General features: G+C 40.5%; 1 protein-coding gene across 1 annotated transcript in view; it reads right to left on the bottom strand.

Annotated features, from left to right (window-relative positions):
• Positions 1-25,733, bottom strand: part of PRIM2 (DNA primase subunit 2) — a 331,127-nt gene that overhangs the window by 41,216 nt on the left and 264,178 nt on the right. The window contains exon 11 of the mRNA XM_055571816.1: positions 8,251-8,377. Coding sequence (XP_055427791.1) covers positions 8,251-8,377 — 127 coding nt within the window. The remainder of the gene's footprint in view (positions 1-8,250; positions 8,378-25,733) is intronic.

The raw sequence follows: 25,733 nt of genomic DNA, 5'->3' as shown, positions 1-25,733 counted from the left end.
GCAGATTCTTTGCTGTCTGAGCCACTAGAATTATTAAAAGACAGCAACAAGAGACAGATTAACTGAATTGTCCAAACTGCACTTGAAATACTGCCCATGCCTATATGAAAAGGTCAGAAAGGGCAAAGCCAAGAAGAAACCAAAGACTGACAAAAAGCCACAGATGACAAAAAGCCTTTCAAAGCTTTGCTGACAAAAAGAAAACAGAAAAAACAATCCACATTGGGAGTAGGGAAGCTGGTGTTTTTGACAAATGACAGAAAGAAAACAGAATTTAGCAACTCCGAACTTTGCTTCTATCGTCTAACAACCTTCTAAACTGGAAAGGGCTGAATTCACAAGGTAACTGAAGGTAAAGGGAGTGTAGATACAACTCATGGTGTTCCAGACAAGTGTTGAACAAAACTGCCCAGCACACATTTGTGGATGGAATGGATAAACAGTCTGGAATACAGTTCTACCTATATCAACTCAAGACTGGCTGAACAACCATTCCTGGCAGCATTGGTTAATGAAATTCTGTCAACCTAGGGGACTACAGAGCTGTGCAAATTACACAAACCTGAAAGGATAGAGACTTCAGGTTTCCAGCTTGGCACAGAAACAGCAAAGAAGTTTTCACTTCATCCCAACAAGTAAAAAGTTGAACAGACTGGAAATCAACAACTTCACTCAGACCCATCAGAGAAATGAGGTCACAGGGCAAAGCACTGCCCACCAAAATTAAAGAGAGAGGCAGACACAGAGAACCACAACACACCAGAGCAGAAATCTCTGCAGGAACCAGCACTGGCAATAGGAACTCCTACCCTGGAACTGACAGATTTATGGTCTCTGTGCGGATGACTCTGAGAGACAGAAACTCCAGGGCAACCGGCCAGAGGAGGCCACACTGTGCAGCTGAATGTCAGGGGCCCCACTATGTGCTCACAGCATGTAACAGAGAAACCCACTCATGTTCTGGCATGGGGCAGAGGCACCATCCTTAAATACTCTGGAGCACTCTGTTCTGTTTAGCAAGGCTGCCCTCAGGAGAAACTATCTTACCTGAGTCTCACCTGTGTGGGGGAATGGAAATCCCCAGCTCCAGCCTCCTCTGACCACTCTGTCCCCTTGGAAGCAGGGAAACTGAGAATCATTCATGAAGTTCACAGCCACAGGCACACTGAACACTGTCTATGGTCATCCCCCTCCTGCTCACCAGCACACCACTACAGGTGAGTGTACTAGATTTCTGTACACCCTGTATGTCACATCTACCTTTCAACAAAAAATTACAATATGAAGAGACCAAACACATGTCAGAACCAAAGCCAGATATGGCAGTGTGTTGGCATTATCAGATTGGAAATTTATATTAACTATGATCAACATGCTAAGGGCTCTACTGGTAAAAGTAGACAACATGCAAGCACAAATGTGTAACATAAGCAGACAGATGGAAATTCTAAAGAAGAATCAAAAAAAGATATCAGGAATTAAAACACTAACAGAAATGAAGAATGCCTTTGTTGGACTTATTAGCAGACACAGCTGAGGAAACAAACTCTATGCTTCAGGATAGGTCAATAGAAATTTCCAAAAGCAGGAAAAGGAAAAGAGACTGGGGAAAAAAAAACAAGAACAAAATAGCCAAGAACTGTGAAGAACAAAGGTGTCACATATGACAATTGGAATCCCAGGAGGAGGAGAGAAAAAGGAACAGAAGCAATAATGACAGAGAATTTCCTCCAAATTAATGTTAGATACCAAACCACAGACAAAGAAGGCTCAGAGAACACCAAGCCCAAGCAGGATAAATGCCAATAGAAGACAGTGAGGCATATTATATTACATTATATTATTATAGTATAGTATAGTATATTAATAGTTTAGAAAATCAGTGACAAAGGAAAATCTTAAAAGAAGCTAAAGGAGAAACATCTTACCCACAAAGAAAAAACTTTTATTGAACTTATCCTCAGAAACTATGCAAGAAGGGAGTGGAGTGAAACAGTTAAACTGGGTAGAGAAAAAACTCCCTCAAACTCAGAATTGTGTACCCTACAAAATTCTCCTTCAAAAGAGAGAAATAAGGAGTTTCTCTGACAAATAAAAATTGAAGTAATATGTTTCCAGATCTCCAGGGCAAGAAATGTTAAAAGAAGTTCTTCAAAGACAAGTAAAATAATATAAACCAGAAATTCAGATCTAACCAAAGAAAATCTGAACATCAAACAACATGAAAGCAAAGCAAAACCTTTGCTTTTCTTATTCATAACTAATCTACGATAAAAGTTTGTTCAAAGCAATGGGAACAATGTATTCTATTATGTAGGTTTATGTACCTATCTGCATGTGTTTATATATTCTTATTATAAATGAAATGAATGACAGAAGGATACAAGGGAAGTAGAAATATTCATTCTTATAAGGCACTTGCATTACTTGTGCCTGACATGGTGACCCAAAATGAGACAGATTAGTTGTACATATATATGAAAACTCCTTAAAAGTGAAACCAATTTAGAAAGTAATAAAATAAGTATAATAGATATGTTAAAAAGAAAAAAAAAATGGAATCATATAAAATGCTCAGTTAAAACCACAAAAGGCAGAAAAAGTATGGAAGACAAAACCACAAAGAAAAAGGACAACAAATAAAAAACAGTAACAAACACAGCTGCATTAACCCAACCATATCAATCCTTACTTTAAACGTGATGCTGCTGCTGCTGCTAAGTCACTTCAGTCATGTCCAGCTCTGTGCAACCCCATACATGGCAGCCCACCAGGCTCCCCTGTCCCTGGGATTCTCCAGGCAAGAACACTGGAGTGGGTTGCCATTTTCTTCTCCAATGCATGCATGCATGCTAAGTCACATCAGTCATGTCCAACTTTGTGCAACCCTATGAACAGCAGCCCACCAGGCTCCTCTGTCCACGGGATTCTCCTGGCAAGAATACTGGAGTGGGCTGCCATTTCCTTCTCCATGGTCACCCATTAAAAGCAGACTGTCAGAGTGGATCAAAATCAAGACCCAACTGTACGTTGTATACAAGAACCCACTTTAAAGACACACATGGATTGAAAGGAACAGAAGAAAAAGATACATCATGCTAACACAAACCAAAGCAAGTGGGAGTATATATTAATTTCAGACAGAGTAGACCTCAGAACACAGGGTTTATGTAGGATAAAAAGGGTCTTTACATAACAACAAGGGGTGAACACTGCAAGAAGACATCGTCATCTGTAATGGGCATGCACTTAACAAAAGAGTAGCAAAACACATAAGGAAACACCCAACAGAACCACAAAGAAAGGTCCTGGCCCCACTGCTGGCAACCTCCACACCTCTATCAAACTGGATGGGTTCTGCAGGAGAGGCAACAACACAGGAGAGCACCATAGCACTCACCAGAGACAGAAATGATACCCACAACCAGCTACACCCAACAGCTGCAGACAGCACATCTTCAGCTCACAGGGACAAGCTCTGCCACAGGCCATGTCAACATGGGGACAGCTAAGCACATGGAGGGCAGAGTTCACCTAGGAACTCTCTCTCTTGCTCAGTATTGCTGTGGACCAAAAACTGCTCAAAAAACCCAAAGATTATTCATTAAAAAAAAAAAAAAAAAAAAAAGAGAGAGTAGATCAGTGTATCTAATAAACAATATGAGCTTCCTGAATGTTTGCTAAGTACAGCGAGCCCTCAGCATCTGTGGGGACTGGTTCTAGGACCTGCCCAGGATACTAAAGTCTGCAGGTACCCAAGTCCATTGGCTGGGCTTCCATACCCAAGATTCCACATCCTCATACTCAACCAACCTCGGATCTTGTACTACTGTATGTATTTGTTGGAAAAAAATCCACATGCAAGATGACCCTTGGAGCTCATACACTTGCTGTTTAAGAGTCAGCTATGTATTATTTTCTAGCTGATCAAGTTTAAACTAAAAATAAAATTTAAAAAAGAATGGACAGGAATAAATTAGATAAAATAACAGAAAGAAGAAATACAAAATACTGCTTTTAAGGTAACAAATGTCCAAAATCACTATTACAGTAATTCAAGCCTATGCCCCAACCAGTAATGCTGAAGAAGCCGAAGCTGAATGGTTCCATGACGACCTTCAAGATCTTCTAGAACTAACACCCAAAAAAGATGTCCTTTTCATTACAGGGGACTAGAAACCAGAAGTATGAAGTCAAGAGATACCTGGAGTAACAGACAAATTTGGCCTTGGAATACAGAATGAAGTAGGGCAAAGGTTAATAGAGTTTTCCCAAGAGAACGCATTGGTCATAGCAAACACCCTCTTCCAACAGCACAAGAGAAGACTCTACACATGGACATCACCAGATGGTCGACACCAAAATCAGATTGACTATATTCTTTGCAACCAAAGATGGAAAAGTTCTATACAGTCAGCAAAAACATGACTGGGAGCTGATTGTGGCTCAGATAATGAACTGAATGAATATGGCAAAATTCAGACTTAAATTGAATAAAGTAGGGAAAAGCACTAGACCATTCAGATATGACCTAAATCAAATCTGTTACAATTATACAGGAGAAGTGACAAATAGATTCAAGGGATTACATCTAATAGACAGACTGCCTGAAGAACTATGAACGGGGGTTTGTGTCATTGTACAGGAGGCAGTGATCAAGATTATCCCCAAGAAAAAGAAATTAAAAAAGGAAAATGGTTGTCTGAGGAGGCCTTACAAATATCTGTGGAAAGAAGAGAAAAACAGGGCAAAGGACAGAAGGAAAGATATTCCCATTTGATGCAGAGTTCCAAAGAATAGCAAGGAGACATAAGAAAGCCTTTCTCAGTAATCAGTGCAAAGAAATAGAGGAAAACAATAGAATGGGAAAGACTAAAGATCTCTTCAAGAAAATTAGAGATACCAAGGGAACATTTCATGCAAAGATGGGCACAATAAAGGACAGAAACAATATCAACCTAACAGAAGCAGAAGATATTAAGAAGAGGTGGCAAGAAAACACAGAAAAACTATACAGAAAAGATCTTCATGACCCAGATAACCATGATGGTGTGGTCAATCACCTAGACCCAGGCATCCTGGAGTGCGAAGTCGAGTGGGCCTTAGGCAGCATCTCTACAAACAAAGCTAGTGGAGGTGATGGAACACCAGTTGAGCTCTTTCAAATCCTGAAAGATGATGCTGTGAAAGTGCTGCACTCAATATGCCAGCAAATTTGGAAAACTCAGCAGTGGCCACAGGACTGGAAAAGGTCAGTTTTCATTCCAATCCCAAAGAAAGGCAATCCCAAAGAATGCTCAAACTACCTCACAATTGCATTTGTCTCACACGCTAGTAAAGTAATGCTCAAAATTCTCCAAGCCAGGCTTCAACAGTATGTGAACTAAGAATTTCCAGATGTTCAATCTGGATTTGGAAAAGGCTGAGGAACCAGAGATCAAATTGCCAACATCTGCTGGATCACTGAAAAAGCAAGAGAGTTCCAGAAAAATATCTCTTCCTGCTTTATTGACTACACCAGAGCCTTTGACTGTGTGGATCACAATAAACTGTGGAAAATTCTTAAAGGGATGGGAATACCAGACCACCTTATCTGCCTCCTGAGAAATCTGCATGCAGGTCAAGAAGCAACAGTTAGAACTGGACATGGAACAACAGACTGGTTCCAAATTGGGAATGGAGAACATCAAGCAGTAGGGAAAGGAGTACTGTGTATTGTCACCCTGCTTATTTAACTTCTATGCAGAGTACATCATAAGAAACACTGGGCTGAATGAAGCACAAGCTGGAATTAAGATTGCCGGGAGAAATATCAATAACCTCAGATACGCAAATGACACCACCCTTATGGCAGAAAGTGAAGAAAAACTAAAGAGCTTCTTGATGAAAGTCAAAGAGAAGAGTGAAAAAAAAGTTGGCTTAAAACTCAACATTCAGGAAACTAAGATCATGGCATGCGGTCCCACCATGTCATGGCACATAGATGGGGAAACAATGGAAACAGTGAGAGACTTTATTTTTAGGGGCTCCAGGGTCACTGCAGATGGTGTTGCAGCCATGAAGCTAAAAGACTCTTGTTCCCTGGAAGAAAAGCAATGACCTAGAGAGCATGTTAAAAAAGCAGAGACATTACTTTGCCAAGAAAGGTCCATCTAGTCAAAGCTATGGTTTTTCCAGCAGTCATGTATCGATGTGAGAGTTGGACTATAAAGAAAGCTAGTGTCAGACTTTATTTTGGGGGGCTCCAAGATCACTGCAGATGGTGATTACAGCCATGACATTAAAAGACTCTTACTCCTTGGAAGGAAAGTTATATCCAAAATAGATAGCATATTAAAAAGGAGAGACATTACTTTGCCAACAAAAGTCCATCTAGTCAAGGCTGTGGTTTTTTCCAGTGGTCATGTATGGATGTGAAAGTTGGACTGTGAAGAAAGCTGAGCGCCGAAGAATTGATGCTTTTGAACTGTGGTGTTGGAGAAGACTCTTGAGAGTCCCTTGGACTGCAAGGAGATCCAAGCAGTCCATCCTAAAGGAAATCAGCCCTGAGTGTTCATTGGAAGGACTGATGTTGAAGCTGAAACTCCAATACTTTGGTCACCTCATGTGAAGAGTTGACTCATTGGAAAAGACTCTGATGCTGGGAGGGATTGGGGGCAGGAGGAGAAGGGGACAACAGAGGATGAGATGGTTGGATGGCATCACCTACTCGATGGACATGAATTTGGGTAAACTCCGGCAGTTGGTGATAGACAGGGAGGCCTGGAATGCTGCGATTCATGGGATCACAAGGAGTCGGACATGACTGAGCAACTGAACTGAACTGAACTGAAGCACTGAAGAACTGATGCTTTTGAACTGTGGTATTGGAGAAGACTCTTGAGAGACCCTTCGACCACAAGGAAATCCAACCAGTCCATCCTAAAGGAGATCAGTCCTGAATATTCATTGGAAGGACTGATGCTAAAGCTGAAACTCCAATACTTTGGCCTCCTGATGCGAAGAACTGACTCATTTGAAAAGACCCTGTAGCTGGAAAAGATGGAAGGCAGGAGGCAAATGGGATGACAGAGGATGAGATGGTGGGATGGCATCACCAACTCAATGGACGTGAGTTTGAGTAAGCTCTAGAAGTTGGTGAAGGACAGGGAAGCCTGACGTGCTGCAGTCCATAGGGTCACAAAGATTCAGACACAACTGAGTGACTGAGCTGAAACTGAAGTAAATAAGCAATGTGCTGAGGACCTGGAAACAGACAGAACCCTCTCTTCGAGACCTACACTTGGCCAAGTAAATTCAGTTCAGTTCAGTTCAGTTGCTCAGTCGTGTCTGACTCTTTGCAACCCCATGAATTGCAGCACGCCAGGCCTCCCTGTCCATCACCAACTCCCGGAGTTCACTCAGACTCACGTCCATCCAGTCGGTGATGCCATCCAGCCATCTCATCCTCTGTCGTCCCTTTTTCTTCCTGCCCCCAATCCCTTCCAGTATCAGAGTCTTTTCCAATGAGTCAACTCTTCGCATGAGGTGGCCAAAGTACTGGAGTTTCAGCTTTAGCATCATTCCTTCCAAAGAACACCCAGGACTGATCTTTAGAATGGACTGGTTGGATCTCCTTGCAGTCCAAGGGACTCTCAAGAGTCTTCTCCAACACCACAGTTCAAAAGCATCAATTGTTTGGCACTCAGCTTTCTTCACAGTCCAACTCTCACATCCATACATGACCAGAGGAAAAACCATAGCCTTGACTAGACATACCTTTGTTGGCAAAGTAATGTCTCTGCTTTTGAATATGCTATCTAGGTTGGTATTAACTTTTTTTTAACCTACAACTTAGGCAAATTGATAGATATGTGAAATCATGACTTGTTAAATCCCTCGCTTAGCCTTTTTTTGTTAATCAGATAGAAAATTAATGAATCTACCCTTCTAAAATTTGAGGCACTCAACTTTAAAAAGCTTTGATCAGCTGTCTAAGCCACATGCAGAAGAAAGAGAACAGCAGGTGAAGAAGCTGTATGCCTGAAGAGCCTGGCTCAGCACAAAGTGGAACACAGCAGGACCACATTCTCTTACTGGCCCGGCTCAGTAATAAAACAAACTATAACAGCCAGTGGACCTCTGGCTTGTCCTGATGATTGACAGGAAGCCACAAGCCCGCTCCCTTTAGTAATGCAAAGTCTGCTGCGCTGTTCCCTGCAGAGCTCCTGGGTGTCTGTGCATTACACACATGTCAGAGAAAGCACTTACCGTGATAATCCCCTTGGCCTGGTGTATTGGTGAGGATGATCTTCATGCAGCTGTAAGGTGTGTAGTCTGTCCTCTTGCCTTCCTTTCCGTAGCTGTGACGGATGTTGTAAGAGTAGCCTTTATCAAACTGATTGGAGGAAAAAGAGAGAAGAGACAAATTCAGCATTGAACTGATGGTGCCAGCAGTGCCAGCTGGAATCAAAGCATACAAAGTAACACTTTCTAAAATAAATCTAGCATTCACGGCAGATGTACATCTATATCAGACACAACATTGGGTCCTTTATAGGTTTTTAAAGGTGCAAAACTTAAAGGAAATAAATTTATCAGGTTAGAGACAGTTAATGTTTATATTTATATGTTTAAAGATGAAGATAATTCTTTTCTGAGAAGAATAATTGATTTGCCTTTTCTTGGCTTGATTCCAAAGATCATGCGAAATGTCAATCATCTTCTGTATCCACCTTATGCTAGTCTTCCCTGAATTCCCACATCTTGCCTACTCTACTTCTGAAGGGCCTCCTGATATAATTAATGCCTCCCCTGCATTTTCACTACACAAAAGCAAGCCATCAGCAAATGCTTCAAGAATGAAAGAATACTGTGACTGCCTCCGGCTAGGAATTCCCGACTCATGTTGAACAAGCAAGATAACTACACAGGAAGGACTTTGCATGGGTGGGATAAAAAGGAACTCATATTTATTGAAAGGCTCAGTATAGTGGGTCTAAGCTGTCCAATACTTTAAAGAGCATAGGAAAAAGAATCGCGAGATCAGAAAATACTGTGGGTTTCTATGGATGAGATTTCTTCTTATTGAGGTATACAGCTGATGTACAACTTTGTGTTAGTTTCTGTTGTATGGCAAAGTGATTCAACTACGCATATACATACATATATTCTTTTTCAGATTATTTTCCAGTGTAGGTTATTATAAGACATTGAATATAGTTCCCTGTGCTATACAGTAGGACCTTGCTATTTAGAAGTGAGATTTTTAATTTTGAGGCTATAATCTACATTGAGTGACATGCGTAAATATAAAGTCTCCAGTTTGACGTAACACACACCACCATCAAGAAAGGGCACATTTCCATCATTCACAGAGCTCCCTCAAGCCCCTTCACAGCATCTTCCCCAACCCACACACCCAGAAGCACCCACTGGTTTCACTTCTGTCACCATGGCTTTAGACGTTCTACAACTTCACTAAATGATATCACCTACAACTTGGCACTTGCCTTCTACCTCTACGAGGATCAAATTATGAGCTGCTTCAGCTGTTGAACTTCAAACCCCCCTGAAAGGAGTTCAGTTTGGACATTAGGAATGAGGCACTCTATGTTCTGAGAAAAAATGGCAGAAGAGGTCCTCAGAGAGTTAGATATTTTCAGGATAAGATTTTATGAGCCTAATTCTTGCATCTCCTTGTATCTATGAAAGCACTAAAATCCTTCATGGTGATATCTGTTCCTTGTAATAAGCAGTAAGCCTCACAAGACTAGCAGAAACCTTGTGCAATAAATATGTGATTGATTTTGGTTACTCCCCCTTCCCCAAAATCACAAATATACTGACCTCCCTGCTACCTCTTCAGGGCACTTTCTGAGAGGTATCTGAGATGCTGTCTCCTGGGCTATAGTCCTCATTTGGCCCCAAATAAAACTTAACTCACAACTCTCACATTGTGCTTTTTTTTTTTTGGTCAACATGCAAAAGTAGCGTATTATGGGATAGTATATCTGGTACCCCCATGTGAACTGGAAAACACATTTTCCAAAACCATTTATTGAAGATAATTTATTCCATTGCTCTATAAGTTCAATTCAGTTGCTCAGTCGTGTCCGACTCTTTGTGACCCCATGATCTACAGCACGCCAGGCCTCCCTATCCATCAAGAAATTCCAGAGTTTATCCAAACTCATGTTCATTGAGTCATTGATGCCATCCAAGCATCTCATCCTCTGTCATCCCCTTCTCCTCCTGCCCTCAATCTTTTCCAACGTCAGTTCATTCAGTTCAGTCGCTCAGTCGTGTCCAACTCTTTGCAACCCCATGAATCGCAGAACGCCAGGCCTCCCTGTCCACCACCCAACTCCCGGAGTTCACTCAAACTCATGTCCATCAAGTCAGTGATGCCATCCAGCCATCTCATCCTGCCCCTAATCCCTCCCAGCATCAGGGTCTTTTAAATTGAGTCAGCTCTTCGCATTAGATGGCCAAAATATTGGAGATTCAGCTTCAACATCAGTCCTTCCAATGAACACTCAGGACTGATCTCCTTTAAATGGACTGCTTGGATCTCCTTGCAGTCCAAGGAACTCTCAAGAGTCTTCTCCAACAGCACAGTTCAAATGCATCAATTCTTCGGCACTCAGCTTTCTTTATAATCCAACTCTCACATCTATACATGACCACTGGAAAAACCATAGCCTTGACTAGACGGACCTTTGTTGACAAACTAATGTCTCTGCTTTTTAATATGCTGTCTAGGTTGCTCATATCTTTCAAGGAGTAAGAGTGTTTTAATTTCATGGCTGCAGTCACCATCTGCTGTGATTTTGGAGCCCAGAAAAATAAAGTCAGCCACTGTTTCCACTGTTTCCCCATCTATTTGCCATGAAGTGATGGGACTGGATGCCATGATCTTCGTTTTCTGAATGCTGAGCTTTAAGCCAACTTTTTCACTCTCCTCATTCACTTTCATCAAGAGACTCTTTAGTTCTTGTTCAGTTTCTGCCATAAGGGTGGTGTCATCTGCATATCTGAGGTTACTGATATTTCTCCCGGCAATCTTGATTCCAGCTTGTGCTGCATCCAGCCCAGTGTTTCTCAGGACATACTCTGTATATAAGTTAAATAAGCAGAGTGACAATATACAGTCTTGGCGTACTCCTTTTCCTATTTGGAACCAGTCTGTTGTTCCATGTCCAGTTCTAACTGTTGCTTCCTGACCTGCATACAGGTTTCTCAAGAGGCAGGTGAGGTGGTCTGATATTCCCATCTCTTTCAGAATTTTCCACAGTTTATTGTGATCCACACAGTCAAAGGCTCTGGTGTAGTCAATAAAGCAGAAATAGATGTTTTTCTGGAACTCTCTTGCTTTTTCCATGATCCATTAGATGTTGGCAATTTGATCTCTGGTTCCTCTGTCTTTTCTAAAACCAGTTTGAACATCTGGAAGTTCACGGTTAATGTATTGCTGAAGCCTGGCTTGGAGAATTTTGAGCAATACTCTACTAGTGTGTTCTTTGGAAGGACTGATGCTAAAGCTGAAACTCCAATACATTGGCCACCTCATGCAAAGAGTTGACTCACTGGAAAAGACTCTGATGCTGGGAGGGATTGGGGGCAGGAGCAGAAGGGGACAACAGAGGATGAGATGGCTGGATGGGATCACCGACTCGATGGACATGAGTTTGAGTGAACTCCAGGAGTTGGTGATGGACAGTGAGGCCTGGCGTGCTGCAATTCATGGGGTCGCAAAGAGTCGGACACAACTGAGTGACTGAACTGAACTGAACTACCAGCATGTGAGATGAGTACAATTGTGCGGTAGTTTGAGCATTCTTTGGCATTGCCTTTCTTTGGGATTGGAATGAAAACTGACTTTTTCCAGTCCTGTGGCCACTGCTGAGTTTTCCAAATTTACTGGGATATTGAGTGCAGCACTTTCACAGCATCATCTTTCAGGATTTGAAATAGCTCAACTGGAATGCCATCACCTCCACTAGCTTTGTTCGTAGTGATGCTTCCTAAGGCCCACTTGACTTCACATTCCAGGAGGTCTGGCTCTAAGTGAGTGATCACACCATCGTGATTATCTGGATCGTGAAGATGTTTTTTGTACAGTTCTTCTGTGTATTCTTGCTACCTCTTCTTAATTTCTGCTTCTGTTAGATCCATACCATTTCTCTCCTCTATCGAGCCCATCTTTGCATGAAATGTTTCCTTGGTATCTCTAATTTTCTTGAAGACATCTCTAGTCTTTCCCATTCTATTATTTTCCTCTATTTCTTTGCATTGATCGCTGAGGAAGGCTTTCTTATCTCTCCTTGCTATTCTTTGGAACTCTGCATTCAAATGGGTATATTGTTCCTCTCCTTTGCTTTTCGCTTCTCTTCTTTTCACAGCTGTTTGTAAAGCCTCCTCAGATAGCCATTTTGCTTTTTTCATTTCTTTTTCTTGGGGATGGTCTTGATCCCTGTCTCCTGTACATTGTCAAGAACCTCTGTCCATAGTTCATCAGGCACTCTTCAGATCTAGTCCATTAAATCTATTTCTCACTTCCACTGTATAATCATAAGGTATCTGATTTAGGTCATACCTGAATGGTCTAGTAGTTTTCCCTACTTTCTTCAATTTCAGTCTGAATTTGGCAATAAGGAGTTCATGATCTGAGCCACAGTCAGCTCCTGGTCTTGTTTTTGCTGACTGTATAGAGCTTTTCCATCTTTGGCTGCAAAGAATATAATCAATCTGATTTTGGTGTTGACCATCTGGTGATGTCCATGTGTAGAGTCTTCTCTCGTGTTGTAGGAAGAGGATGTTTGCTACGACCAGTGTGTTCTCTTGGCAAAACTTTATTAGCCTTTGTCCTGCTTCATTCTGTAGTCCATTGCTCTATAGGTCCATTCTTTTGCTAATGCCATATCATCCTTGTTACGTATTTAAAGCATGTCTCAGTTTCAGGTAATGTAAGTCCTCTTGTTTCGTTCTTTTTCAATATTATTTTGGCTATTCTATGTCCTTGCTTTTCCTTATAAACTTTATAATCAGTTTATCAATTTCTACTTTAAAAAAAAGAAAAAGACTGTTGAAATTTTCAACAACCAGTAGCTTATGGTTTCATAACTACTGATGTGCCCACAAGCAATCTACAGCCAGGAAAACAAATGGCATTTCAACTGAAAGAAAACTTTCAAGAAATAAAAAAACCTTTCAAATTATCATTACATTTCACTGGTGAAAATAAGAATGTTAAAAGTTCCAGCAAACATCTTTTATGGACAACTTCTGTTTGTTTTGTTAGTCATAAGCATTTAACTATAATCAATCTCTTTGTGCAAACTTTTAGGTATGAAGTAAATTTAATTAGACATAAGATTTCTCTACGTTCATCAGAAAACACTGAAAGGACTTTTCAGTCAGCCATTCTGTTTAATGAAAAGCTACTCTCTCTAAGGAAAAAAAGCTAACGTTAGTATCTTCCCTCTCCCTTTTCCTTCCAATTTATTTAGCATTTATGTGTATGTATATTTAAATTTGGACCTTACTAAGTTTTCAGGCTATTCACATATTTATCATAAAAATTGTCTTCTTTAGTTTTCAAAGTGGCAAACTCTTGAAATATTGTGCAGAAGGTACATTTATTGGGTGATGTTTTAGGGAATACTTTTCAGGTGTCCACATCCACAACTCAAAGGAACGTCTCTAAGTACTTATATGGGAAGGAGCGTGAGAACCAGGTGGAAGCACTCTTTTCTGTCTTGCCTCCTCCAACCCACCCCAGCCAGCAACAGGAAACACCAGAAAATCAACAGCCTGAAGGTGGTCAAGCAGAAGTTGGCACCCTTCCAAATTAGCCCTAACATTCCAGCTGTGGCACTGCAATCTGCATTTGTGCCCAAGTCAGCAACAAGTTATTTTCGGAGCCACTATGTCACCAATGGAATTCAAGATATGCGATAAAGCAGGTGCATCTTAATCCTCTCATGCTGGTCTATTTCAGAGTCCCTCACAAGTCTGCCTCCCACCCCAGCTTCACCCACAGCACAGAGACTCCATTTTATTATATTTTTTATAGTATTTACACCCAAATCTACTCAGAAGCCGTAAGTATATATAAACCTCTAAGTGCCAAGAGTCATGCATGGTCTTCCTTAGAAGAAAGTATTTCCTGCCAAGAAAAGCCCCCAGACCAAGTATTATTCCTACTGGCAGGACATCAACACCTGCTTTTCATAAGTCAAGGCTGCCTTGCACAGTTAAGTGACAACAGTTCAAAACCAAGTATTCTTCAGAGAGAGATTTATATTCAAAAAGGAAAATCTTCTTGACCTAAGGGAGGCAAAACAACCATAAATATATGAGCAGAGAAGAAGGTAAAGATATGGCAATTCTAACAAAGACATAGTCGATCCCTTTTTCTGGGTTGTTTCCTACTCACAAGAATCTGGAACTCTGGTTTACATATTGAGGAACACACAGAGGGTGGGTCTACCAACTACAGAGGCCGGTCCTTCAGTGCCCAGATCCAGCATTCCACAATTCACCAGAAGGCCCCCGGAAGCTACCAGGAAGGCACAGCTCAGCAGCAGAGCCACGTGCAGAAACAGAGCTGCCCTGGGGAAGGGCATGAAGCCACCTTGGGCTCGCCGTGACAACCATTCTCGCCAGCTCTCCTGCAGCTGGTGACCTGTTGATTCTCGCTCCTCCTCCCACTTCTCTAAAGCTTTGCTTGCAGTGTTCATGACCAGAACGCATGCCATAAGCATTTAATACACAGCGCACCCATTAAATGCTTACTTACTAAATTACTGAATTATCTGTAAAACTAATCTTGTTACCATTCACCTACAGATTCCAAGTACTTCTCTTTAACTCTTAACTTTAGCCACAGTTTAACTCTTTGAGAGATCACTGAAACATCACACATTCTAACCCAACAACACAATGAAGGAGGCTTGAAGACTGAAGATTAATAGTTAAGACAAGTGCTTTAAATCAAATACTTGAATTGAAATCCGCCTCTACTATGTGTTAACTGTGTGACCTTGGACAAGTGACTCAACTTCTTTGTAGCAATTCCCTTACATAGTATATAAAAACAAAGGAGTAACATTTCACTCACAGGGTTGGTATGACAACTAGCTAATAGCTCGTCTGAATAAAGCACTTGGCATAACATCAAGCACAGAATTAGCTCTGTATTGAATATATTCTCAATCAATATTTTTAAAAAAACCAATCCAATCAAAAAATGGGCAGAATACATAACTAGACATTTCTCCAAAGAAGACATAAAGATGGCTGACAGGAAAGATGCTCAACATTACTAATCACCAGAGAAATACAAATCAAAACTACAGCAAGGTATCCCTGCACACTGGTCAGAATGACCATCATTAAAAGTCTACAAATAACAAACGCTGGGGAGGATATGGAGAAAAGGGAACCCCCCTACACTGCTGGGAGGAATGTAAGCTGGTGCAACCACTATGGAAAGTAGTATGGAGGTTCCTTAAAAACTAAAAACAGAGCTACCATAAGATCATGCAATCCCATTCCTGGGCATATCTGCAAGAGATGAAAACTAATTCAAACTGATGCATGCACCCCAAAGTCCAAAGCAGCACTATGCACAATAGACAAGACATGGAGACAACCTAAATGTCCACCTGCAGATGAATGGACATAGAAGATGTGGTACACGCACACATGGCCTACTATTCAGCCATAAAAAAGAATGAAATAATGCCATTTGCAGCAATACAAATGGACCTAGACATTATCATACCTAGTGAAGTAAATCAGACAGAGAAAGACAAATATCACGTTATCCCTTATACATGGAATCTTAAAAAATAATACAAATGAACTTATTTACAAATCAAAAACCAATTCACAGACAGAGAAAACAATTTTATAGTTACCAAAGGGGAAAGTGAGGAAGGGACAAATTAGGATTTTGGTATTAACATATACACTGCTGCTGCCATGTACTGGCTAATTCATATCCAACTCTTTGTAACCCCATGGACTGGACTGCAGCCCACCAGGCTCCTCTGTCCATGGGATTTCCCAGGCAAGAATACTAGAGTGGGTTGCCATTTTCTTCTTCAGGGGATCTTGCTGACTCAGAGATCGAACTTGAATCTTCTGCTTCATAGGTGAATTCTTTACCACTGATCCACGTGGGAAACCCAACATATACACATTACTTTATATAAAATAGATAAACAACAAGGACATACTTATAGTAGAGGGAATTATAGTCAACACCTTGTGATAACCTGTAATGGAAAATAATGTGAAAAAGAATAGATATATGTATGTGTGTGTGTGCATACACGTGTGTGTGTGTGTGTGTGTGTGTGCGTGTATATATATATATAAAAAACTGAATCACTTTGCTGTACACCCAAAACTAACACAATATTGTAAATCAACTATACTCCAATTTTCCAAAAAAACCCCACAGAACTGTAGGGTAATCATTACCTATTTATTATTTTCAAGTGAAAAAAAAATGTACAATGTGAGAGTTGTGTTAAGTTTTATCTGAAATGAGAACTACAGCCCAGGAGACAGCCTCTCAGAAAGCTCTGAGGAACTGCTCCAAAGACTCAGAGGGGAGGTCGGTATACATGTCATTTTAGTAACAAGGCACACAGGCAATCAAACACACACTTAGGCAGAAGGTAGCTGCTAGTCAAGAGTAGATGCTTCCATTAATGATTTTAGTGGTTTTCTAGGTATGAGAAGGTGCAAGAATTTGGGTTCATAAAATCTTTACCTGAAAGTATCTAACTATCTGAAGCCTGTTCTGCCAGGCTTCCCAGAGCACAGAGGGTCTCTCCTGCTCTCAGCCCTAAACTCCTTTCAGAGGGTGTTGAAGGTCAGTGACTGCAGTGGTCAGGGACTTCCTCCTTGTAGAAGCAGATGACTAGTGACAGTTCTTAGCTGGCGTTATTAAGTAGTGAGTCAGATGTGGTGTGGTGTTTAATATTACTTAAATTACTTGTATGTTTTGCTTCCAGCTTCCTCATCAGAAAACCTGAAATCTCATTATTCTAATTTTCATCAGACCTTCAGTCAGGTGAGCAATTTGAGGTCTGTAACTCAGCTGGAAGGCACTGCTGCTATTACTTTAATTCAGTCAATTTTCTCATATGGATACTGAATATTTCTTCTGCTCTGTAGGAGTTAATTCATTTCTCCCTGGTGAGAAATTTTCACCAGGTGGAGAGGAAGCAGAAGTCAGAGAGAGAACACAGATTTGGGTTCTACCTCTGACACCTACAAGCTGAATGTTAGGGAATTATCTCAGTCTCTTTTTTTCATCTTTAATATTGAAACAATGAGACCTGTCCTTTACTCTGCGCAAAAACACTTTGTAAACTGTAAGCTACTAAGTATACACTATAATTATTTGCTACAATAATTTGCACAAAACTTGCACAAAACCAGTTTGTGTCTGTCTGAAAGGTGAAATTTTAAAAAGAGATTTTACTTAATGGTCAAGTATTAGGTTGGTGCAAAAGTAATTGCAGTTTCAGGCTGTGAATTTTAAGTCATTATAAGTAGGCTCAGACACACCTTTGTTAATCAAAATAGGAACCATTATAATCAACACATTTTTGCCAACCAGAAATAAGTTTGCTTATTCCTGAAATGTAAAAATCTGTGCTTCAGGATTGCGATGAACCCTTGGCAAGCATTTTCAGTAACCTGCTGACTGCAGAAGCATTTTCCCTGCAAAAAGTCATCAAGATGATTCAAAAAGTGGTAATCAGTTGGCAAGAGGTCAACTAAATATGGCGGATGAGGTGATACTTTGTAGCCCAATTCATTCAACTTTTGAAGCACTGGTTTTGTATGTATGGCAGGCATTGTCATGGAGAAGAACTGGGTTCTTTCTATTGACCAAGCCAGCTGCTGGCATTGCAGTTTTTGGTGCATCTCACCTATTTGCTGAGTGTACTTCTCAGATGTACTGGTTTTGCCAGGATTCAAAAAGCTGTAGTGGATCAGACTGGCATCAGACCACCAAACAGTGCCCATGACTTTTTTTGGTGCAAGTCTGGCTTTGGGAAGTGCTTTATCTGCCTCCTGAGAAATCTGTATGCAGGTCACAAAGCAACAGTTAGAACTGGACATGGAACAATGGACTGGTTCCAAATAGGAAAAGGAGTACGTCAAGGCTGTATATTGTCACCCTGCTTATTTAACTTATATGCAGAGTACATCATGAAAAATGCCAGGATGGACGAAGCACAAACTGGAATCCGATTTCCAGGAGAAATATGAATAACCTCAGATACATGGATGACCTTACCCTTATGGTAGAAAGCAAAGAAGAACTAAAGAGCCTGTTGATGAACATGAAAGAGAGTGAAAAGGCTGGCTTAAAACTCAACATTCAGAAAACTAAGATTATGGCATCCAGTCCCTTCACTTCATGCAAATAGATGGGGAAAAAATGGAAACAGTGACAGACTTTATTATCTTGGGCTCCAAAATCACTGCAGATGGTGACTGCAGCCAGGAAATTAAAAGATGCTTGCTTCTTGGAAGAAAAGCTATGACCAACCTAGACAGCATATTAAAAAGCAGAGACATCACTTTGCCAACAAAAGGTCCATCTAGTCAAAGCTATGGTTTTTCCATTAGTCATGTATAGATGTGAGAGTTGGCCCATAAAGAAAGCTGAGTGCAGAAGAATTGATTCTTTTGAACTGTGGTGTTGGAGAAGACTCTTGAAAGTCCCTTGGACTGCAAGGAGATTCAACCAGTCAATCCTAAAGGAAATCAGTCCTGGATATTCTTTGGAAGGACTGAAACTGAAGCTGAAACTCCAATGGTTTGGGCACCTGATGCAAAGAGCCGACTCATTTGAAAAGACCCTGATGCTGGGAAAGACTGAAGGCAGGAGGAGAAGGGGAGGACAGAGGATGAGATGGTTGGATGGCATCACTGACTTGATGGACATGAGTTTGAGTAAGCTCCAGGAGTTGGTGATGGACAGGGAAGCCTGGCGTGCCGCAGCCCATGGAGTCGCAAGGAGTCAGACACGACTGAGTGACTGAACTGACTTCCCAAACTTGCCTCCCTGGCCCAGAAGCTTCAAACCCCTTTTCTTTTATTTAGGCTAAAACTGAATATGAGTGCAAATTGAAAATACCCGATGAGTTACTCATCACTGTGTGTTCTTGTATGTACTGCAAGTATATAAATTAGTATACTTCTCTGTTTTTTCCTTGGAAACCTGTCCTTTGCCAGGCTAATCTACAAGGTCCACGCTGGGGAACTTGGGATGAGTACAGGACAAGGTTTATTTCTCCCTGAAGGTTTCATCAGAAAAGCAGGATATATGTTTTTCATGTTCACATCCTAATCCCTTTTCATGAAGAACATTTTCAGTTCTAGATCCCCAAATGTGTGGATTTTCTTTCCTTCAAATTTACCAATTTTCAAAGATCAAGCTACAATTTAAAAATTTTGATTCCCCACTTTGCTATGTGTTCAGGAATGCAGGGTGTGGTGTTAGTGGGTTGGTTTGTCTTTCATACTCTGCTACAAGGTCTGTATTGATATAGACTCGAAAAATTAGATTTGAGAGTCTTCTGTGACCTGGGGCTGTGTGGTCTCCATCACTTTAACTGTATCTATTCACTCAGATATTAAAGAGCATCATTTCTAAATTCCTAATGGAGGATTTAGTACAATTAGATAACTACTGTTATCTACCAGCAATCAAATCAAAGTCATGCTTAGTGATACTTCAGTAATTAACAGTTTGTATTTCCACAGATCTTTAGTGGTGACAAAATGATTCTTCTCAGACCCCTTACTACTTGTAATGTATGGAAGTCAGGAATCCCTATCTTATAAATGAGCCAACTTTCAAGAGGTCAAGTGAATAGCTATTTCAATTATTTAGTAGAGAAGAAATGGAATTTAAAAAAAAAATTTTTTTTTTAAATAAAGAGGAATTTATTGTAAGAGTCTGAGGAAATCCTATGAATCTAATGATACAACTGGTGGCTTATGAGAACTCTAACACCTTCAGGCAGATCATTTCTCTTGTTTGTCTCACAACATTGTCTTCTCTTCTCTTTGCATGTCAACTTCATTTTCCTGTGGAAACCAACTTCTATAGACACCTTAGGGTCCACTTCCCCATAACTTTCAGTTCAGTTCAGTTCATTCGCTCAGTTGTGTCCGACTCTTTGCAACCCCATGAATCGCAGCACGTCAGGCCTCCCTGTTACTCTCACTTTCTAGAAACTACTCCAAAGTTAATAAATACAGAAAACTGTTAGTTATCCATGGCAAACATGCAACTGTAGGCTGCTTCCCTGCTGCAACTCAGTCGCTTCACGGACATCTGAAAGTCACACTGAACCACAGCTAAACACAATGCTTCTGATTCTACTGAATACCAGGGAAAAGTGTCTACTCTCAAAGAAATGGTAACTAACAAGTCACTTACATAGCATTAGTTTCTAATTTATCATGATTTTAGAATCATTAAAAATGGGAAATTTGAAGTTATCCATCTAAAATGAAAAAATAAAATAAAATCTGAGAAAGTGTTTCCTCCTGCTTTCAAATTACCGGTACCAGGCACTCTACCATTTGAGGTGAGATGTGACAAGGAACTCGGTACAAAGTCAGGAGAAAGGGGGTGTGAAAGAAGAGAGCGAGGATGCAGGACACAGTACCTACCCCTCTCCTCCCCGGTGTCTGGACCTGAACTTCAGTGAATGCAGCTCCCTCATCAGCTGGAATTTAAAGACCGGAGCAGATGGCAGCCAGCGTCTAGTGCAGCCCTGCCCATGTACGAAAGCACGGAGCAAGGGGTCTAGTTCTCAACCACAGGGTGACAGGGAAAGAACCCTGGTCTCTGCAGTGCCTACTCGGTGCCCCTTGTGGTCCAGGCTGAAGCCCAGGCCAGCACAAAGCCTAGCAAACTGCAGCTGTTCGCTCCACGTTCACAAGGCTGAACCGCTGAGCATCTTCCTTGTATGTATGCTCACTGGATCCATCCCCCACCAGGGAACTGAAAGCGAGCCTTACACTGATCACTCCATTAGCTCTCAGTGACAAAGGAGAGTTAACAACTTCCCACTGCCAAATACTTAACATGATTTAAAGAGAGGTCTCAACAATTCGACTTTTAATCACCTTAAACAAGGCCCAACTGTAGAAAACAGGGAACTACATTCAGCATCTTGTAATAAACCATAAAGGAAAATAATCTGAAAAAGAATATTAGCTTGGTGCAAACATAATTATGGTTTTGGACTGTGAATTTTAAATCATTATAACTAGGCTCTAACACATCTTTAATAATCAAAATAGGAGCCATTACAATCAACACATTTTTGCCAACCAGAAATGAGTTTGCTTATTTCTGTAACATAAAAAAATCTATCCTTCAGGATTCAATGAACTCCTGGAAAGCATTTTCTGCCTCCTGCCGGTTGTGGAAGCGTTTTCTCTGCAAAAAGTTGTCGAGATGCTTGAAGAAGTGGTAGTCGGTTGGCAAGATGGCAGGTAAATACGGTAGATAAGGCAAAACTTCATAGCCCAATTCGTTCAACTTTTGAAGTGCTGGTTGTATGATATGCAGTTAGGCATTGCCGTAGAGAAGAACTGGCCCCTTTCTGTTCACCAATGCCAGAGGCAGGTGCTGCAGTTTTCAGTGCATCTCATCGATTTGCTGAGCATACTTCTCAGATGTAATGGTTTCACTGGGATTCAAAAAGCTGTACTGGATGAGACCGGCAGCAGACCACCAAACAGTGACCATGACCTTTTTTGGTGTAAGTCTGGCTCTGGGAAGTGCTCTGGAGCTTCTTCTCAGTCCAGCCACTGAGCTGGTCATTCCCAGTTCTCATACACAATCCACTTTTCATCACACGTCACAATCCCATTGAGAAATGGTTTGTTGTTGTTGCGTACAATTAGAGAAGATGACACTTGAAAGTGACAATATTTTTGATTTTCAGTCAGTTCATGAGGTACCCACTTTATTGAGCTTTTTCATCTTTCCAATCTGTTTCAAAAGCCAAACAACTGTAGAATGGTCAACACTGAGTTCTTCGACAACTTCTCGTGTAATCATAAGAGGATCAGTTTTGACGATGGCTCTCAACTGGTCCTTGTCAACTTCTGGTGGCTGGCCACTACACTCCTCATCTTCAAGACTCGTCTCTTTCACAAAACTTCCTGAACCACCACTGCACTGTACATTCGTTAGCAGTTCCTGGGCCAAATGCATTGTTGATGTTGCAAGTTGTCTCTGCTACTTTACAACCCATTTTGAACTCAATTAAGAAAATCGTTTGAATTTGCTTTTTGTCTAACATCATTTCCATAGTATAAAATAAATATAAAATAAATAGCAAGTAATAAGTCATTAGCAAAAGAACATAAAGTGAGAAATGTGCATTAAAATGATGTATGACATAAGCATGTTTACTTAGAATGTATTCTTATATCAAATGGCAAATTTCAACAATGCAAAACTACAATTACTTTTGCACCAACTCACTTTGCTGTACACCTGAAACTAATACAATTGTATTTCAACGTTTTTAAAAAATTTTTAATAGAATAAAGAATCACCAATTGTTCATCCAGTTTGCCTGATACTAAGAAGACACAGGTCAATGGTGGAATTTTCATCATCCTACGTGGAATACTTGTTTTAGAAAGTCTGCTTTATTCACTGGTATGGATGCCACTGACATAATGGTGAATGAAAACTTATAAGATTCTAAAAATTTGAAGACAGAAACCACAGACAAACCTTCATTCACTAAAGTAAAATCATTTACTGACTCACACACAGATAGTATAAAAGACTAAATTCAGTAGCCCTTAAAAAGGTGGCCAATTTCTCTATCTTATTGGCACCCTAAGAGCCAACAACAAACATTTACCACAGAGAAGCAGAGGAGCAGGCTGCCTGATGCTCTGGGTCTAAGACCAGCTGGCTCAGCCTGCATAAACTGGTCTTTACACTCACTGGAAACAGGAGAAGCAAACTGAAAACAATGCAACCCTAGAGTATGCAGAAGTGAGCTGACTAGAATGTCTCACTGGCCAGGGAAAGGCGCCCTCTTCACAGATACAGTATTGCTTTTTACCAACATTTTGAGGTCAAAATAAATGTAGATTAGGTTCATCCTATTCACTGATTTCCCCAGATTTTGTTTTTGTCAAATTATCATTTTTTTAATACTTTGTTTTGCTAGATTACCTTATCTGGGGTATACTTTAATCCACAGTGTTTGTATTTTCTAGAACTAAATTTCTATTATGACAGAATTTTAAAGATCTAGCTTTATCATTTAAAAGGTGTCTCAAGATATTGCTTTATAGCCTATTTATTGTACACATGGCACCCCACTCCAGTACTCTTGCCTGGAAGATCCCATGGACAGAGGAGCCTGGTAGGCTGCAGTCCATAGGGTCGCTAAGAGTCGGACACAACTGAGCGACTTCACTTTCATGCACTGGAGAAGGAAATGGCAACCCACTCCAGTTTTCTTGCCTGGAGAATCCCAGGGACGGGGGAGCCTGGTGGGCTGCCGTCTATGGGGTTGCACAGAGTCGGACATGACTGAAGTGACTTAGCAGTAGCAGTACACATTAAGTGCAATAAATCTAAGGTTTTGAAGAGCTACCGGGATGACTGCAAAAATATAACTCCCCAATCTTACAAATGTTAAGAAATATCTAAAAATTTTTAGAATAAATACTTAAATATTTACGTATATATTGATATATTTCAATGATATCTTTCTGGGTGCATAAAGTTTCAGAACTGTCATATATTTCTGGTGGAATACACCTTTTATCAACATATAGAAATATAAGTATTTTCCTGTTTAATACTTTTCTCTGGTACACCGTTTTGTACAAATCAATATCTTCACTCCAGCTTTCCTTGTTGAGTCCACTCACTGGTACTCCTCTTTCCACCTTTACTGTCACTCTTTCTGCATCATAAAGTCTCAAATAAATAGCAAATGGGAAACTAGCTACCCATGACCTCCCTCTAGTGGTTACTCAGAGCTCGTGAAAATACACATTTTTCTATTGATGTCAAAAATAAATCAGATTCTCTACAAAAAAGACAAGATCTTTAGCACACTTTTACTTCCATAATAATCATAAAATTAGATTCAGGATAACTGAGGATCAAATGATTTTCCCAGAGTCACAATAATACATTTAGATTTCACTTCATCTTCTAATCATCTAAGCTTGGCTACATAGCAGATGACCAAAGGAAAAAATGACATTGCATTTTTACAGGAAATAAATATAGATGGAATATATCATGCCCTGAAATGACAAAGAGCATGAGATAAAGATTTAATTTACAGTGGGAAGTCACATTGTTCCTTTACAATTTCAGGGACAAAAAGAAGATGAATATGGATCTGTTGCCTCCTATTGTAGGCAAGTGTTTTCTTTGTCTTCTAAAGGTTAGGAACCAGTAATTCCCACTGGGCAAGACTGAATTCCCTAAGGCTGCATCTGAAGATCAAAAGAGAAATACACAAAATATTCTATCAAGAGTGAGACAAAGGTATCTTGAGTGACAGATGGGTACTTTATTTTTCAAGGGAATTACAAGGCATTTTGAAGAATTGGTTAATTCTAAGACTGAGGCAGGAAAAACAACATGAGCCCAGAGCATCTTGCAGTACTGAGAGGATGTACTCAGGGAGGAGGGGGCCTGTAGAAAGGGCACCAGGACTAGTCTGGGGGAGCCGGAGGAACAGCGGGGACAATGCGAGCAACAAAGTGAACCCCAACAGCCCTGAATTACAGCCCGCAGAGTGAAGCATACAACTCACAGAGATCCACGGGCATGCTCTGACATAAACAACTGAGTTCTTCCCCCTGCAAAAGAATCCAAATTGATAAACGCAGGACAAGGAAAAAGAAAATAACCCTTAGAGTGTCATACTAATAATAGCTGCTAACAGATCCACCAAGGGATGCAAAACTGAGTGGGGAGACAGGATATTTGCATGGTCTAAAATGTCGCCCCCAAAACATTTTGATGAGAACACAGCAACTCTACAGTGGAGAAGCCCAGCAGAGAGCCCCTGACCCAAATGATCAAGATTAATAAACTATGATGATATCACATGCCTCTGATACGATGCAATCAGGAGGAAGCATCGCTCCTGTGAGATTCTTGCCAAAAATGGATAAACTCGATCTAAACATACATAAACCCAAAGTGAGAGAGAACTATCCAGTTCCCGCCAAAAACATCAATGTCGCAAAAGAAAAAAGACAGAAACTGTCCCAGATGCAATGCTGGGTGGAACCTTGAACAGCAAACAGACATTAGTGAAAATACCGCTGTCATCTAAACAAAATCTCCAGCTAATGACATTACACCAAGGTTAACTTGCTGGGTGCCACATGGACCTCTTGGTACCATTTCTGTAATTTTTCTGTACGTCTAAAATTTTTTCAAAATAGAGGTTTATATACCAGGCAATGGACTAGGCATAACAGGTTATCTCATTTGATTCTCCTAACAACTGTGCAAAATTAGTGTTATTATCTCTATTTTATAGTCTGGAAAATTGAGATTTGGAACAATTAAAAATATGTTCAGATGCACACAGCAAAATGTCAGAACTGAAACTACTTTAGGAGTTGCTCAGTATCTGTGTTCTTTCCATCATGTTATGATAAACAAATGGAAATGCACTTAT

Source organism: Bubalus kerabau, chromosome 3, assembly GCF_029407905.1.
Source record: "Bubalus kerabau isolate K-KA32 ecotype Philippines breed swamp buffalo chromosome 3, PCC_UOA_SB_1v2, whole genome shotgun sequence".
Taxonomy (NCBI): Eukaryota; Metazoa; Chordata; class Mammalia; order Artiodactyla; family Bovidae; genus Bubalus; species Bubalus kerabau.
The sequence above is the reverse complement of the archived record's forward strand: the minus strand, read 5'-3'. Positions and strand labels throughout refer to the sequence as shown.